This window comes from Lissotriton vulgaris, chromosome 3_1 (genome assembly GCF_964263255.1).
Source record: "Lissotriton vulgaris chromosome 3_1, aLisVul1.2, whole genome shotgun sequence".
Taxonomy (NCBI): domain Eukaryota; kingdom Metazoa; phylum Chordata; class Amphibia; order Caudata; family Salamandridae; genus Lissotriton; species Lissotriton vulgaris.
The window spans coordinates 700,585,220-700,603,727 of NC_141689.1; the positions used below are offsets into that span (position 1 = coordinate 700,585,220).

The window sequence follows — 18,508 nt, forward strand, 5'->3', positions numbered from 1 at the left end:
ATAAATAGCAAGTCAAGTCAAGTAATCTTTATTTTCGGTCAAAGACCTTAAAAAGATGCTGAGTACAAAATACACACAATAAAAGCATCATGCAACTCCCTTGATTACAAAAATATACAGGTTACATTTCATAAAAACTAGAAAGATAAAAAGAGGTTTAAAAAGGTAAAAAGGATATGTACATGTTAAAAAAAAATACTGTACAATCAGAGCACGAATATCACACAACAGGCAGAACTAGACAGAACCTTGGCCACGGGAGTAGTTGTTAATAAATGAGCAGCGCCTCCGCCACATGGTATATAAATAACAAGAAACAGAGAATACAACTGGCTGGGAAGTATCACATTTTAAGATCCTGGGTGCCTGATGATTCTGCTTGAGTGCCAAATTTCTACATAATTGAATGAGCCATTGCTGTCTAAGATTCTTATAGCATGGGCAAAAAAAGAGGATTCTCGGTTTCATTAATCCCCTCCCAATAGGATGCAGTGCAAGAAGTACATTTTTTATGAGTGTCTTGTCTTGCTAGATACCACAATTTACTCTTCACATGATCTGTAGCACCTGGATGGTGGACTCAAGGTTCTTAAAGTCCCAGATAGTCACTGCCCCATCAATTCCGGTTGTACAGAACTTCTGACAATCCCTTTTATCGCCTTCAAAGATGGACACTTGGGTGATGCTGTTTTGATGCAATGTCTACAGGTTCGTGCTGTGGTCCTCAGTTGTGGCCCTCTTGTCCATATTTCTGAAACGCTCAATCGCAGAAATGTTTAGCAGAATGCTCTGTTTTTGGAATGTCTAGCTTGGAAATGAAGGTTAGTGAGCCATGACCATCACAGCTGAACAGCATAGGGCAGCAGTCATGGCCAGCTGCCATCACGCTGTTCTCGGGGATAAATGTCACACTCAGGAGAGGGAGGTACTCCGTCTTCAACTGTGAAAGGATAATATTTTTTGAAGCATCAGCAACAGACAGGGTGCTGTCATGGCTGACCCATGCAAGGCGGTTTCCGCTGGCAGAGAAACTGACACTATGCACCCATCCTCCACTTCCGGCACCTCCAAACTCTGTCATCAACTGGCCAAAAGGCAGGTTTGATCCCCATGGTGTGCTGGCTGGCTTTTCATCCACTTCTTTAATGTAAGCAGAAAAAACCCAGCTTTTGAAATCACAGGATCCAGCTGCCAGCAAAACGTTGTTGGGATGCCAGTCTAAACTAAGCACAGTGGAACGAATGGGCTTCTTAATGTGTTTGCTCACCACCCAATCATTTTCTGACTCAAAGTAGCACACAGATATAAGTCTGGCCCCACTGCCAACGGCAAACTTGTTTTCCAGAGGTGACCATGGCACAAAGGTAGCAGCACAGTTTATTCTCAGAATCACCAAGGCCGGCTTCCACATGCCATCTTTTTGACTCCAGACATAGGCGGTCAGGTCTGATCCACATGTCACAATTCTTTCACTTTTGGGCGCCCAGTCAATTGCTGTAATGTGGCCATTATTTAGCCCATGAGCCTTCACCCACTGGTTTGTACTCTTCTTATAGATGTGAACTTCGTGATTGTTGGGACTGATGGCAATCTGAGTGTGATACTTGTTCCAGGCATGGCAGGTGATTGGCTCCAGTAAAAACGTATGCAGGAACATGGTGGGCGATGAACTTGCTTAGGGTTTTCAGAAGGGAGAAGGCTGCGGCAGGAGTAGCGGCTGTGGACCTGAATTCGCAGACTCTTGTCAGTCGACGCAAATTCGTTCCGGGCGGGGGCGGGAGGGAGGCAGTGATAAATAGAAATAACAACTGTTTCAATGGCCAGAGGTCTAACAACATTGTCTGTTAATTAGTTTGCTCATGTTACTGAAAAGCATAAAAACTCCAGCAAATCAGCTGACTGCACCAGCACTTCAACTTTCGCTAGAGGTCACCATAGCTCAGATTTTCCAACCACAAGATCGGCAGCAACCAGTGGGCCTCTAATAGAGCAAGGAATGTGGGTGGCATGTGAGTCTATGAACAATACCAAAGTTAGAGAACTAATGATACAGGTAAGTAACTTGTTTCTTCTCTAGCATCGGATCTATGACAGATCCACATGCTTGAATTAGAATAGTTAACAGCCTGCAATACATTACGATGCAGGCTCAACTTATCTAAGGAGGTTGCAAAGACCTGCTTATCCAACCGAAGAATCTGCTGCTGCATCTGTAGTGAGGCAGTAGTGCTTGGTGAATGTATGCATGTTATTTCAGTTGCAGCTGCGCAGACATTGTGCAGAGGCGGACATGCATACACAAGGCAGTCATTGACAAATGCCTTTCATTGAGTGCGCCATCACTTTTCTTGTTAGAGGCACATTCACCTTTTCTTTTTGTGACCTAACAGGATTGTGTTGAGAGCCATTTCTCGAGTCCTCGTTTAGAGAGGCGACAGTCCCTTCCAGGCTAGATGGACACAAATATATGGTCAGTTGATCTTAGATCTTTACTTTGCTGAGAAAAATCAGAGGCCCCAGCGTACATCCAGAGAGTGCTGGGACTTCTGGCCATTGGAAATGGGGGTCATAAAGAAGGAACTGAAAATGTCTGGCTTACTGATTATGCAGGTAGATGGGCCTTAACAAAAGGATTTGGATGCAAAAACACCTAATCCTTTGAGTAATAATGGGGGAGAGGTTCCTTGACAGTGCAAGCATCTCACTCGCTCTTCATGAACAGGAGAGAAACTTCAACTCCGCTATATGAAAAGGCTCAAATTATGTGCTCTAATACATTCAAGAACAGTGTTGAGGTCCCAAGGTTCTGGTTGCCGTCTCAGTGGATGACAGACTTGAAAACACAGTTACATAAATTGCTTTACACTCCCCATATAAACAAAAATGGAGAACATCATCTATTCGCAAAATGCAGCCAGATGGACTCTGAGGAGTGATTTGGCAAGATGTAATAAAGAAGGCAATATATGACGAGGCTAAACTGCCATTTCATTTAGAGTATCACCAGCACACCACATGCAGAATATTATCCATTTTGACTTGTATGTCTTGAAAGTGTATAGTGCTTAAAATATATATTTTTTTTAAACCTACAGTCCCTGACCAGATGACCAAACTCTAGGTCATTGGGAGCCAGGCCATGAGGTGTAAGGACTTCAGGTCATGGTAAAGTTGTTGTCCCCCTTGCCTGTATAGAAGCTCCAGGTGGATCTTCAGTAAAACAGCAGAAGCATTTGAGAGATGCGGACGATCAGTGTCCTGATACGATTTTAGCCAGCTAGGAGTGATCACTATCAATTTGCATGGATCCTTCTTGGCTTTGCTGAGAACACTATGCACCGGGAGAACCGGCCGGAAAACATATGCAAAGATGTTGAACCAGCTCATCAAAAAACAAAAACTTCTTCCTAAGTCCCACATTGGTAATGCCTGCTGGAGAAGAGATGGCACTTATCTCTGGTCATGAACAGATCGGAGGTATAAACTCAGCCTTTGAACAGCTGCAACGACTGGTCAAAGTGCAGCTCTCATTCGGTCTAATTCGAGAAAGACCTGCTGAAAGCCACTGGTCAGCTGTCCTGCAGATACAGTAAGTTTTCTGCTTTTAGCTAATAATTGTTGCTTACCGTGCAGTCCCACAGCTGCAGGGCCTCTTCTGATGAGAGTGAAGCATTTGTTCGGTCTTACTTCAATATACAATGCATTGAAGATGCATTGTCTGTTACAATATGGATCATGGTATTCAGAAGGCAAGGAAGGAACACTTAAAGAATCAAACAAATTGCTCAAAGATTGAGGACCTTTATGTCTTAACACTCCTTGATCGCCGACCATTTCCTTTGCGTCCCTTCTGCATATGTGTGCCCCATCATTTCATCAAAGCATTTTTTGTCATTACTATTAGGTGCTGCAGACTTGAACCTGGCTCTGTATATAATATACCACAGTACGGTATAGTGTGCACAGAGTCCAGGAAGTCCCCAGAGGTAAAGCAAAGGCTAAGTTAGGTAAGTACCAACAGCTCTTCGTGGTAGAGTGGGCGGTGTGAGCAGTTAGGCTTACCCAGAGGGTGTTTTAAGCGTTCATAGTATTAACTCACTCAAGACTGATAGCACATACTCAGAGACTGACTCCAGCCCAATTAAGTAAGTATAAAAAAGGTATATTTAGAACCAAGCAGGACTTTGCAGAGGCAAGTAAAATATTCTATCAAATGCAAGACTTTACAAGGAAGTGCAGTTGTGGTTGAATTTGCAGTTGTTACAGGTTTGAATTGGCTTTCGAAACTGTTTCAATAACACAGTATTTACTTTTGGGATATTTTTAGATTACTTATGGATTACATTGACTACTAGGGGTGGCATACCTAGATACCACACCAGGAATCTCACAATACAAGGTAAGTAAGACTATTTAAGGTTTGCAGTTTAGTTACTTTTCCTTTCATATAAAGTTCAGCTTAATGCAACATATTCAGGAACAAAACATCACAACATTGGTTCCTATGGGGAAAAAGTGTAAGCAATTTCTCAGGTAAGTAAACAACTTAAAAGTGGGAGTTTTGACAGTTAGAACCAAGGTTCCCTACGGTCTAAGGAGGCACTCAAATTGCACCACCAGCAGGCACTGGGGCAGCGTCCCAACATTAGCCAATGGGGCTAGGGGGGCCTTCGGTCAGGGACTGCTTAGGAGCAGGCCACTAAGGTGTGGGAGCAAAGCTCCTGCAGTTAAGGTCAGCACTGCAGGGGCCAACAAACAGCACAGCAGCTGCACCACCAGCGGCACAGGGGTGAACAGGTGTAGTGTGCCAAAGAGAAGTTGGGGACCCTATGTGGACCCTATGGATTTCAAAGGAGGTCGGCAAAGAGGCTGCAGGCTCGGGCAGGGAGACTTCCTGAAGGCAACCACCAGCTGGAGAGGTAAACTGCATTCTTGGGGGGATACCCAACACCGTCGGTTGGGCCTCCCAAGGCCGTGGGCCGCCAGGTGCAGGGGTGTCTTCTGGCGTAGAGTTTTCTTACCAGCTGTGGTTGCGGTCGGGGGGACCCTTCAGGTGCAGGCTTAGTCTTGAAGATTGAGGTAGGTCAGGGATGGATCACCAAGTCAGGATCGCTGGGAGACCCCCTCGTGGTGTTGGGCCACTCAGGCCGTGGGCATCTGGTGCAGAGTTGTGTAGCATTGCGGAGTCGCCTGGGTCCCGGATCTGGTCTTGGAGTCCTTGTTGAGCAAACCCAGAGCTCACAGGAGACAGAGTCTGTAATGTGAGTGCAGGGCAGGTCCTATGGACTCAGGGGCGTGGCAGCGCCCCTGAGCCCATAGGTTTTTTCCACTGTAGGCAGGTCAGAGTAGGGACAGGCCAGTAGGGCTGGGGTCAATGCACTAGGTGTCTTCTTCCTGGGTCAGCACAGCTCTTCGTTTCTTCTTTCTTTCTCGAATCTGAGGAGGCAAGGTTCAGGGTTGCCCCTAAATAGGTCTGGACCAATGGGTCCCTTCCTTGGGGTGAGTACAGCCCCTATTATACCACTCTCCTGTGGGAGGCGAGTATGAACCTCTTACTGATTGGATGGGTCCCCTCATCTCCAAAATGGAGGAGAAGGGGATGAGTGCTTCACTTCCCGGTCTCCACCTGAGGGGCAGGGTCGGCAAAAGTCAGGCACACCCCTCCTCCTAGCTTGCTTTTCCCGCTGATTCTCCCGCCTCGAGTGGGGGTCAGAGCCGATGGGGGCTTGTTGCTGGGTCAGTGAAAGGCAAGGTCAGCTCAGAAAGGCGGCAGGCCTTTGAAGCTTCCCCTTTCGTGGACCCAACCCATCCTGGAGGAGGAAGCATGACAGGATGCGCTTTGTTTCTGGACCCAGAAAGCGGAGGCTTTCTACACAGGGGTCCAGAAACCTGTCTGGTGGTGGCAAATGATGGGCAGACATTCAGGAACCATACCAGGTCTGATCGCTTTTCAGGGGGAATCTCTAAGATGCCATCTGTGTGCATCTTACATTATATCCCGCACTGACATAAGTGTGTGTGTAATGTGCTGAGAAGTTTGCTACCAAACTTCCCAGGTTTTAGTAAAGCCATTATGGAGCTGTTTCGTTCGTAATGACAAACTCCCAGACTACAGACTCTTTATGGCTTTCCTACTCTAACAATGTCTACAAATTGAATCAGACACTATTGGGGTACAGGGCTCATGCCACTCTACCCTCACCTGGGGCTAGTGCACTCTGCTAGAAGGGTGACTTACCTAGGCCCCAATGACGTGGGTTGCAGGCATGACACACAGGGATGTGTGCCATGTCGACTCTTCAATTCTCTCTGCACCAAAACACGGGGCCTACAATGGCAGTGTTTAGGTGTTAAGGTCCAGCGCTCCTAAGGGTGGCACAATAGGTGCTGCAGCCCTTAGAGGGCTTCCCTGGTCACAGTGTCCTTGGTACCCATGGTACCTTTTACAAGAGGCTTACCTGTGGCCAGAGATGTGACAATTGTGAGTACAGAGGTACAGCTTTGGGAAAGACAACAGGCCCTGGGAACGTGATTGGCAGGAACCCAGGGCACACCACGTCAAATGTTCATCATGTGTCAGGCAAAAAGTGTGGGTAACCATTCAAAAAAGGGACACTTTCCTAAACAGATAGAGTTGAAATAGTTGTGGCGAGAGCCACTAGCTTGGTCATTCCATTTGGTGAAGGAAATGTATTCCATTGTGAAAGATTGAGTTGTTCTCCAAGGCAAGTCCAGATAGTTTCTGGTGACAGGGATGATTGGGCCTCGTTCATAGGAATAGAATAATGGCAAAAGTGGTCATGGAGTCTACTCTCTCCTTTGCTATTGGCCTGGACATAATCCAGTTCTCGATATGGCTACACTGGGCAGCCCATCTTGCTTAGGTGTGCTACAACCAGTAGTAGGCTGTTCGTGAAATTTTTTGAGGCCAGCTTAAGGCTAAATGGAAGGGCTAAGACTTAATTGTGCAATCCATTCAGGTAGTATCCATCTTAATACTACTTGTGTTTCTGATGGACCGGAATATGAATGTAAGCATTTTGGAGGTCTAAGGACATCAGGAACCCCCTTCCTGCTTCTGATAGGACCTTCTGAAGAGTGGGTATCCACTACCGATAGAGATCTGAGACACTTTATTAATATCTCAAGATCGAAGATGGGCTTACTTTGTGACTGCTCCTTGTATTTTTATCGCTCTTGTCTGGAATTCCCACAGTCATTGTAGAATCAACAATATTGATAGTATTGTGAGAAGCCTCACCTGTACAAATGTGCTCTCCTAGGGCATCAAAATCTAGAGGGCTTGTGAAATCTAAGTGTCAGTATGAAACTGGATACTCTGAACTGCATCATCTGGCTGCTTGCTAAAGAGTCTGGTAATCAAATTTTTGCCTGCAGTCTACATGACATCAAGCGCGTTTTAAGCTATTGTTGGGAGAGAAGTGCCGCTCTCGCTAGCTGATATAACGCCACATTGAGTACATCCATGACGGCCTCAATAACAGCAACTGAGGTATTCACTCTGTCCCTTATTATGGCTCTCAAAGTCTCATTTGTCTTATGGACTGACAGCAATAGACCCTGGGAGTGTGGAAATGTCATACCATCTCCGTCAGTCACAACAGCTTAGGATGGTGAGGGCACTGGCCACCTTGATAGGCACTGCGGCCATGAAGCGAATACTTTTTCAAAAGGTAATGATCTGCATCTGCATCTCCTCCCTATCTATAGAAGTGGAGGGATGCATGATTATGTTGTAGGATTTTCACAGGGCAGCTGCTGCAATAAATTAATTTGGGCAAGGATGATTTCTGTTGAAGGCTGAAGCAGTATACAGGGAGTGATATTTCCCACCAAATGTGGAGCTAAAGACAGAATGGCAGCTCAACTACGTTTTTAACTCCTCTCACAAAACAAAGAACAGGAATTGTTTTGGTGGACTTCCATATTTCATATCATTAGGTTCCTCTTCAAGCTCGCTCACAGTGAGACCACCCATGTGGAGTGAGAGGGACAAATGCCTGTGGGGCTGCAAGTAAACAGAGCGGCATAGTTTGCTGTGGCAGAGGTTGTTGAGATGGTAGTGGAGACTGCTCAGATGGAAATCTATTTATGAAAGGATGTTTAACTAGTAAACAAGCTTGACAGATGGCATGGAGTGCATTCAGGGTGCAGCTGGATTAGCCAAAACCTACGATAATGATGGGTGAAAGGGGACCTAAGGGAAGTACAAGATGGCAGTGGAAATTACAGACTGCCATTCCCGCTGTCAAATTTCTTGGTAGGTACAATAAAGGATTAAGTATGGTGTGCTCAAATGAATAAAACACTATACCATCATACTATTGTACGTTCATATATGGAAAAATAATTTCTGCATATATACAAGCACTACACAAATAAGTATTTTTGATCCGTCAATGTTGCAGATCCAATCTTGATTTGTTAGGACAAAATCTTGTGATACTTCCTACAGAGCCACTACGGCTGTTTCATTTCTGGATAGCAGGCCAAAAACAGCCCAGGCCGGTTTATACCTTTCCCACTCTAACTGAGTGGTGCAAATACAGAGGTATGAGAGTACTAAATACCGTACCTGAGGTCTTAAGTAGATTTCATATCCGGTCCATCCAAGTCTTGTGACTTCAAAGGATTGGACCCTTCATTTACCCTTTTAACACAAGGGAAGTGTTGACACTGAAATCTTCAATTGGAGAAGATCATACGTGGTTTTTACTGCTTTCAAGCTATGAAAATGTCGTCAACATGACGAAACACGTGTCGGCTGTGTGCATCATCTTTTGACCTGCGTGTCAACAGTATTCTGGCTGTGAATACTTTATAAATATGGACTTTGTATGAATGTGTGCTGTTTTGAAGTGCTTAACAAACTAAAATTGGATCGGCAACATTGACAAATCAAAAATACTTTATTTGTGTAGTGCTCTGGATTGCTAAGTAACAGTGGACCTGTTGATGAGACAAACTGTGGTGGACAATTCAACAACTGATGAGGTGACAGTCGATGAGATGACCACTGATGATGCAGTGACAGTTGGCAAGGAGATGGTCAACGGTAGCTCCACAGCAGATAGGATTCTGTTCTTAAATAACTGCCTTGGTGCAAAAGGTAAACCCCAGACCATATGCCAATATTACAAACAAAGAGTCAGAGTGGTGTGTATCTACTGCAAGAGAGGGGCACTGATTTTCTTAAACAGATACTGATTTTACAGGTGCTTCTTTAGGGAATACCTCAGGATACTCCAAATATTTCCATGCATGTGAAAAATGCAGGAACAGCACTTCTCGGAACATTATCCCCAGAGGAGGGGGCATCTCCAGTATTTGGGGTATCTCTCTTGCACTCTTGGTGCATTCATCAGACTGGTTTAAGTTTGGGAGTTGCTGAATGAGATTTATCTGTGCAACACTGTTACGCATATGACCATTTTAACTATGCTTATTGTTATTTTAAAGTAACTAGGATGCCGGCATGACAATGGGAAATAATTCAAGCATACAAAACTATGAAAGATCAAATGCTGGAGAAGTAACAAGTAACTTACCTTTATAGTTGTGCGGCTTCAAGCTCTTTCAGATTTACATGGAGTGCACTATTTTGCCATCTAATGGGCGGGTCCGGAAAATTCTCTTCTCTGTTGGGCGTAGACTAGAGTAGGAGTCATAAATTTAAACTATTAGGTAGCGGTGACCCTTGATATTAAGTGTGAACAATGTGTTTTCTTGGATTGGCACCTTGGCACTTCTCCAATAAGAGCCTTTGGACAGAGAAGAACGTTTATTGGTAGAAGCAGCGCCCTCAGATATTCCAGGCTTCTATCCTATAGGGTGTATAGCATGACCTCCTCAGTCTTTCAGGAAGTGCCTAGACACTTTTTGACAATGCCAGCCGAGCTTTAAGTGGACAAACATTTCTAATGGGAGAGTACCAGTACTCAGTTAATCTAGGGCTATCCAGCCCCTAAAGGAAAATGTGCATTTCCTCCACTGACCTGCCCTCCCTTGCGCTGAATAAATCCAGGTAGTAGGAAAGGCGCTGAATAAATCCAGGTAGTAGGAAAGGCTTGAGCAATCTCCCCTCCTACTCTGTTTTTTTATAACTCCAACCTATCTACATGCTTCATCCCATATGCTTAACCAGTTTCTTATTGTCTCCTTTGAATGCAAACGTACTATTTTTTTGCACTCTCTCGCCTAGCCATAGTACTCTAAACATTTAAATTCAGGTAGACCTATTTCTATTGCAGTTTAGAGTTTCATAACACCCAGTCCCTTTCTTAGACCGTTACTTCTCTCGTGATTTTGTGCAATCCCAACTACTTCTTAGTGCTAACCACTGCCTCATCACTTCCTCAAGACATGGTCTTGTAGGCTTCTCATAAGCACTACAGACGACCTGTCCACTCTGTCGCACAATGCCAATACATTTAACCTCCTGGTCGAATGATAGACCTCAAGGTCAAAAGAAGTGAGGAGTAGTCAGATAGGTCTCTGGCTGACTACTTCACCCTTTGCATATGTCTCTACACAACTTTCACTTAGAGAGCTTCCTATGGTTGTCTAAGCCCACTAAAATCACCATAAGGGTTGTCTGGATTAGTGCAAGGTGCTTCACTTAAATAAGTGTGCACCATATACTAAGCCAGCCTCCTACCGATCTGTTGCCAATCCCCTAATTATAACATTTAACTGTTGAGTGTGTGCCCCAGTTATGATCTCTTATCTACATGGTCTTAGCCTTGCCTATCAGCGTTGGCGTTTTTCACAGTAGCAATACCTGCCCTTTTGATTCAGTTACCAGCAGATATATGACTTGCCTTGGCCATCTACCCTACCAGGTTCACTACTGCTCATGTCTCCATCAGGTGTTCCTCACGGAGGCCCTGATCACAATTGTGTGGTGTCAGGACACCAGGTGTGTGTGGGGTTTGTATCTCCTTCATGTCCAGCATCCCAAATCCTTTGACTGTTTTACTGGGATCATTGGCCTTTCGCATCCTCTTTCGTTTTCTGGCTTGCAGCATAGTCACATCTTAGGTCTACTTCCCCAATCAACTGTGTGTCTCTCCTTCATGTTGCCTGCTTTATCCTGTCACCCAGCTCCAGCTACTCTAACACCTCATCTGGCTTCATTACAAATGATGTCTTGCTATCATTGGCAATCATCAACTTGGCCAGATAGAGTAGCATATTTCGGATGTCTGGAGCGCACAGTTTAGGATTTGTTTCAAATACTTTTTGGAATACTCCAATCCAAAACTATCTGCCCCATCTCCAATCCAAAGCTATCTGCCCCATCTCCAATCCAAAGCTATCTGCCCCTACTCCAATCCAAAGCTATCTGCCCCTACTCCAATCCAAAGCTATCTGCCCCTACTCCAATCCAAAGCTATCTGCCCCTACTCCAATCCAAAGCTATCTGCCCCTACTCCAATCCAAAGCTATCTGCCCCTACTCCAATCCAAAGCTATCTGCCCCAACTCCAATCCAAAGCTATCTGCCCCTACTCCAATCCAAAGCTATCTGCCCTACTCCATTCTAAAACGATCTGCCCCACTCCAACCCACAAGCAATGAACCACACTCCAATCCAAAAGAATGCGCCCCTCCAATCGAAAACAATATGCCCCACTTCAATCCACCACATTCCAAACCACATCATCCCAATCCAAACTACCCCACTCCAATCCAATCCACTCAAATCCAATTACCCCAACCCACCCAACCCCTACTGCAGAACCTATAAAGTACTTTTCCTTCATCGACCATAAGATTTGCGTGACAACTACGGCAAGATGTAAGAACGCACAAAGTAAATTATAATCTTCAAATGAAATAAGGAAGCAAAAAAGTTAAAAGGAGGCAGTGAGGCATTACTCTTAACCACCAAGAATGAATGTTTTGTGTTGAGAGTTCCCCAGAGATTACTACATATTCTTCTGCATGTAGTCAAGTTACTTTTATTCTCTAAATAACTCAATGCTTTCCTCTCTGCAAAGTTCAGTAAACTGGTCTATTATCTAGTTCGTGGGCTCTCCACTACACCCTTCAAGATTGAAAATAACTTCCTGACCATTGCTAACTGCTACGCTATAGCACAGGCCAGGTTGTCACTCAATTATAGTAATAAACTACTTTGGCAACTCCACCAGGGCATCAGGCTCCTCACCTCCTAGATCTTGCCACTTATTTACCCGAACACCTCTGTATTAGATGGCCTGGGGGACTCGTGTTAGTCTTGCAACTTTGTTCTAAGCAACTGTCATTTTTGTACCAATTCATTGAGTCTTGTTTGTCAATGGCATTTACAGCACTGTAGTAGGAGTAGGATGTTCGACACATCAAAAATGTGCATGGAAGAGTTAAAGAATCAAAAACTGTCAAATAAAAAGAACACTAGAAATAAACATAACAGTATGATGTGAGCTTCAGGACGTCATTGGGAACCAAACTAACGTATTTATGTTTTCTATAGTTGACAAGTTAAAAAACGTAACATTAAAAGTATTCATGGATCTTACCCCTAAATTTATACTAGAGAATGAAACATTAGCACTAAATGGCTAATTGAGCTGGTAGTGGAATAAGACATTTTGCCTACAGTCTGAATTAAACATGCATTTGACGAGCGATTTAAAGAATTGGAATCTACCTAAACAGAGATGTAGAATCATGTCTTGGGCTACTCCTTTAATTCTAATAAAGCAATAATACTTATGACACATGACCTACAGAGATTATGAGTAATCCGGCAAATCAGTTTCATAGACCTGCACAAAAGTCATACCTCCATGGCTTGAGCCAACCGTTCTTCGAGAGCCATGTATGTCAGAAATTGGGGATCCACATAAGAGATAGCTTGAGCAACACCTATTCCGTCACCAAATTCATCTAGGAGCCTGCAAAAAAACTGTTGGTGTTAGGGCATTTCCTATGAAAATGATATTTTCCATGACGCTTTAAATCATATCACTGTGAAACTAAAACTTTGTCTCTTTGTTTACATTTTTTAACGCCATGTCTTCTACACTACCATCTTTAAACATGACGACTATCTAACAATCTGATAGATGTCCAAAAATGAGGAAGGATAAATTACTTACCTGTAATCCTAGTTCTCTTCCAGGGCTATCCTCATAAGCACTGAATATTCCCGCCCATGTGTACGGACCCCATGGTACATAAAAGAAAAATATATATAATTGTTGTTGGAGTTTGTTGGATAACTGGTAAGCCAGTTTGATACACCAAACTATTTACCTGGAAAGGGTCCGTTTGGAGGCTGGAAAACCTGTCCTAATTGGACCATAATTAACAAATGATCAGATTTGCTAGTGGCCCTAGACTTTTCGAAGTAGAATTTCACAACTCTTTTAAGGTGTAAAGAATGGAGAGACCCTTCAGCTGGTTTGGTGGGATTAGGGAAAAAAAAGTGGGTAGTAAAATGGTCTGATTAATGTGAAAGTCAGACAGTTCCTTAAGCAAAAAAGCAGTGCGAGTTCTCATCACTATTCAGTTGCTGTGAAAGACTGTGTATGTCTCTTTAGAGCAGAGGGCTTGCATTTTGCTCACTCTGCGAGCCGAGGTGAACGCTACTAAGAAAGCAGATTTCCATGTAAAAACCGTTGTAGGGTCGCTATGTGAATCCGTCCAAATTGTGGACCCACGAGTTTAGATAGGACAGATTGAGTTCCCAGAAGGAGGGGGGGATGTGGGGTCAGGGGGGGATTGACGAACAGAGGGCTTGCATTTTGCTCACTCTGCGAGCCGAGGTGAACGCTACTAAGAAAGCAGCTTTCCATGTAAAAACGTTGTAGGGTTGCTCTGTGAATCCGTCCAAAATGTGGACCCACGAGTTTAGATAGGACAGATTGAGTTCCCAGAAGGAGAGGGGTGTGTGGTCAGTGGTCAGTGGGGATTGACGAACTGGAGGCAAGATCACCTGATCCACCAGAAGCTGGAAGAACAATGGTTGGGAAGGCAACTTTCTATATGCCGTGTTGGCTGAAAGGTGAACTTTGATGGAAGCAAACTGTAAACCTGTATTGGCCAACTAGAACAGATATGGTAATATTACCTCCTCTTGCCCTTGGATCGGATGGAACCCTTTTAGTACACACCACCTATTGCATCTTTTCGATTAAAACACCTAGGAGCTTAGAGTGGAAGGTATTTTTTGATTATTTCAAAATATTCATGCACGCCTGAGGAAGTCCTAGATGGCCATATTCTAGGAACTCAGGAGCCATGCTGCTAGGTTGGGGTGATGAATGATCCAATTCAGTTTGGAGAAGAGATCCCGCTAGCATGAAAGCCTTCTGTGTGGACCCTCTGAGAGGTGTAGGAGTTTCAAATACCACCACTGCCATGGCCAGTGCTGAGCTATCAGAATCATCCTTGCTCTGGAGTGGTACGGCTTGGCTATCACTTTCGGGATGAGAGTAAGTGGTGGAAAAGCGTAAACAAAGGCGCAGAACAATAGATCCAAAGGGCATTTCCTGGACAGTAAGATCTTGACGTGAAGTCTTGGCATTTTTTGTCGGCTTTAGTCCGCAAAGAGATCTATGCGCTGCTGGTCCCAGTCCCTGAGAAGATCTGCCACTATGTCATTGTGCAGCACCCAGTCTTGATGGTCTGCGAAATGACGGCTCAGGAAGTCTGCTTGAATGTTTTGCTCCCCTAGCAGGCGAACTGCTGTACTGGTGAGTTGTCTGGCCAGGGGCCAATGCCAAATCGCTTTAGCCTCCAGGGATACGGGGAGAGATCAGGTCCCTCTCTACTTGTTAAGGTAGTACATAGCAGTCATAATGTCCGTTTGGACCAATAGGGAGCTGGCCTGAATGGAGGTGTAGAATGCCTTGAGGGCTAGATGCACTGCCAGCAGTTCCAGTACAGGGATGCCCACTGTCGCCACTGTTATTTATGCTAGAGCTTGAGCCCCTAGCACTTAGGTTGCGCCTAGTTGCCTAACACCTTGGAGTCCGGATAGGTGACGTAACACATCTGATCACTGCTTATGCAGATGACATAACGATATACTTGTAAGACCTTATAGGTGTCCTAGATCCTATCCCTGACATCTTCAAAAGGTTTGAGCAGATATCAGGCCTTGCCATTAGTGCAGCAAAATCCAATGCTGCCTTCTTTCAGGAGGATACACATCCAGAGGTCATTGATTTTGGGTCATGTTGCCTCCCAGGGGCGCAGTCCACTTCAAATACCTCAGTATACAAACATATTGGTCACACAGATATGCTAGAGGGCAACCTTACCAAAGCGATCCGATCCATACGTCCATGTGTTGCCTTTTGGATCACGCTACCACTTTCTGCAACGGGCCAAGCGGCCATATCAAAAATGGTGGTTCTACCATGACTTGTACTACTTCTCTAATGTACCGATAATGGTACCATCAGCCACATTCAAAACTCTAGACACTATGCTCTCAGACCTTATATGGAGAACCGGAAGGTGCAGACTAGGTCTCAAGAAGCTACAACTGGAGACCAATAGAGGAGGATGGGGAGTATCCGACCTAGAGCGTATTATTAGGCGAGCCACTTGCAGTGGCAGTCCTACTGGACAGCTGGCCACAATCTGCAGGAGATAGGTTACACATTATGTGACATTGACCAGGGTACCTTACACGCATTGTCACTACCACAAAGTAAAATTCCCCAGAATATACCAACCCTAATGCGTTCAGCACTCCAGTGCTGGTTGGAGGAAGGAGTCAGCACAGTGGGTGACTTATTCAATAATGGGCTTCTGATTGACCACGAGAACTTTGTAAGAGAAACCGGGGTGCCAGATCACCTATACTTGATACATGCCGCACTACGCAATACATCAAAAAGCATTGGGCCCCACAGGGTCAAGAACCTCCAACCCACGATTGGTTATACCCAATACATCAAAAAGCATTGGGCCCCACAGGGACAAGAACCTCCAACCCACGATTGGTTAAGGCCCTATATTACATGAGAAGCAGGAGAGATCTTATAACATGGCGATACGTGGGAATATGGGGACACGCTGCAATAGAGCTTACAGAACTGCCTGATATGTGCATGGAGGATATAGGGCGGGAGCTCTCAGGCAAGGAATGGGGTGGTCTTTTAGAATACCCAAAACATGTGTCCAGAAATGCAAAGTTTACATTTATACAAACTATGCTGCTCTATAGAGTCTACCTTACACGTAGGCTACAATGAGTGTTCCCACAAACACAACACCAATGCCCTCAATGTCATCTGGATGTGGCTGACTTAGTTCACATGATATGGGCATGTCTTTGCTTAAGAAATTTTTGGGAGCCAGTTAGACTTCACATAGTGGCAGTCACACAGCTAAATGTGGGCACTACAGTTGAGGAATGTATCCTAGGCCTATATAAGCACTCGACGAAACAAAAGGTGCAGATTAGATTCATGGACCTCACCCTAATAATAACCAAAAGGGATATCGCTATGTGATGGAAGTCAATGCAACCTCCTACCGTGCACATTTGGCATAGTCAAATGCTCCACTGGGGTGGAGCTGAGAGCGCCGCAATACGGTGGGAGTAAGCTAAGGGTCTACGAAAAAATCTGATATCTTTGGAATGAGATGCGATGCTAGCAGCCCTTAAAGGAGTGGATTTGAAATCTGGAGATAGCACCCCGAACACGTAACAAACAGCAGAATGTTTACAACAAGAGTGAGATACAGTGAAGGACAGATTCAGTTAATTGATTCAAACTATTAAGTTATAGATGCACAACCATAAAGTAGGCCACAAGAATACGCACATAAATCATGGTAACACCGGAACAAGAGCGGGGAGGGCGATGGATGGGGTGAGTTAACAAATAATCATGTTCATCAGTTTGTTTTTTCTACTGTAAGGTCACTTAAGGAAGTACAATTCTTGGTTTATGCATGACAAATATATTAGAGCTGATACAGACAATATAATGTAATGTAAAATGTATTTTAATGCTGAACACCATGCTATGTTACACTGCCTTAGCCAATTCGGCTGTTTCATGGAAACTCAATAAAAAATAGTTTAAAAAAAAGAATAAGAAGCAGAATTGTGTGCAGGATCCAATGGATCTGCAAAAAATTAAAGTCCCAGACAAAACAGCACGACAGAGTCAGCATGCACAACAGTGGATGCCAAGAATAACATGTAAGATGTCACCCATGTAGAGATATACTAAACCATGACTACAAGGAGATACAGGATGTGGATAATAGGGATATACATATGCAGAACGTGTGGACCATGCAAGCAACACCACGCACATGCAAAAGCCCATGAAATGCAGCAACGACAGCACATATACGTCGGCAAAAAGACACAGAACAAATCACCAGGTAGTCATACTCAAAATTAAGAGAGGAAAAGAGAGAAACCCAAGATACTGCAACAAGGAAAAACATAGTATGAGTGCTCTCCCGTAGTTATATATTTATATATACTAGCAGCCCGTCCCGACCTTGTCCGGGAGCAATCAGGCTTCCCCGACCCCCGCCCGCCCCGACATTGTCCAGCAGCCCGGGACCCCGCCCGCCCCAACATTGTCCAGCAGCCCGGGCCCCCGTCCGCCCAGTCCCCCGCCTGCCCCGACATTGTCCGTGGGTCCCCCGGAGCCTTAACTCAGCCGCCGCTCCTCCCCTGCGCTCCTCAGTTTACCGCTCCTCCGCTTGTCACCGCTCCTCCCGCCTGTCCGCCGGTCCTCACCGCCTGTCCGCCGCTGGTCACCGCTCCTCCCCCGTGCCATGTCCGCCGCTCCTCCTCGCGCTCCTGGACGCCGCTTCTCCCCGCGCTTCTGACGTCAGCATGCAGGTCGCGGACGGCGCTACTTCGAAGGGACTACTTTTTTTTTTAAGGTACATTTTTTAAATAACGCATATTTTTATAGTTTATATAGCCTATGTTCATCTGCACACCCTGACGATTACAATGATGTATCGGGTGTGTGGATTGGCGCTGTGGTTCCCGAGTTTACCCACCTCAAAAGTTCTTGCTTCATAATAGTAGTATAGATATATAATTATACATATACATACACACACCCACAAATATACATACACACACCCAAACATATTTGTTTCACTTCTGGTGTCCTCCTCATGGATGTCGGCTGCACCGGCACACGTCTCTCATCATCAGGCACAGCTTCGGTGAGTTAAAGTTCTTACTTTATTTCAAAGCATACGGTCTCAAAGTTTCACAGTCCTCATTATCCTCTGACGTAAGGACCTATGCTTTTCGGGGAGTTGCCTTCCACTGGGTGGGTGGGTGGGTGGATATATATATATATATATATATATATACATATATACATATATATATATATATATATACATATACATATATATATATACATATACATATATATATATATACATATATATATACACATATATATATATACATACATATATATATATATACATACATACATACATATATATATACATACATACATACATAT

The 18,508-nt window shown here is 44.5% G+C and overlaps 1 protein-coding gene and 1 pseudogene across 3 annotated transcripts in view; both read right to left on the reverse strand.

The window, feature by feature from the left end:
- Nucleotides 1-18,508, reverse strand: part of PJA2 (praja ring finger ubiquitin ligase 2) — a 201,481-nt gene that overhangs the window by 48,220 nt on the left and 134,753 nt on the right. For all 3 annotated transcript variants that reach the window (XM_086961006.1, XM_086961007.1, XM_086961005.1), the window contains one exon: nucleotides 12,811-12,922. In XM_086961006.1, the coding sequence (XP_086817132.1) occupies nucleotides 12,811-12,922 (112 nt within the window). The remainder of the gene's footprint in view (nucleotides 1-12,810; nucleotides 12,923-18,508) is intronic.
- Nucleotides 438-1,714, reverse strand: LOC147726935 (actin-related protein 2/3 complex subunit 1A-A pseudogene; annotated as a pseudogene).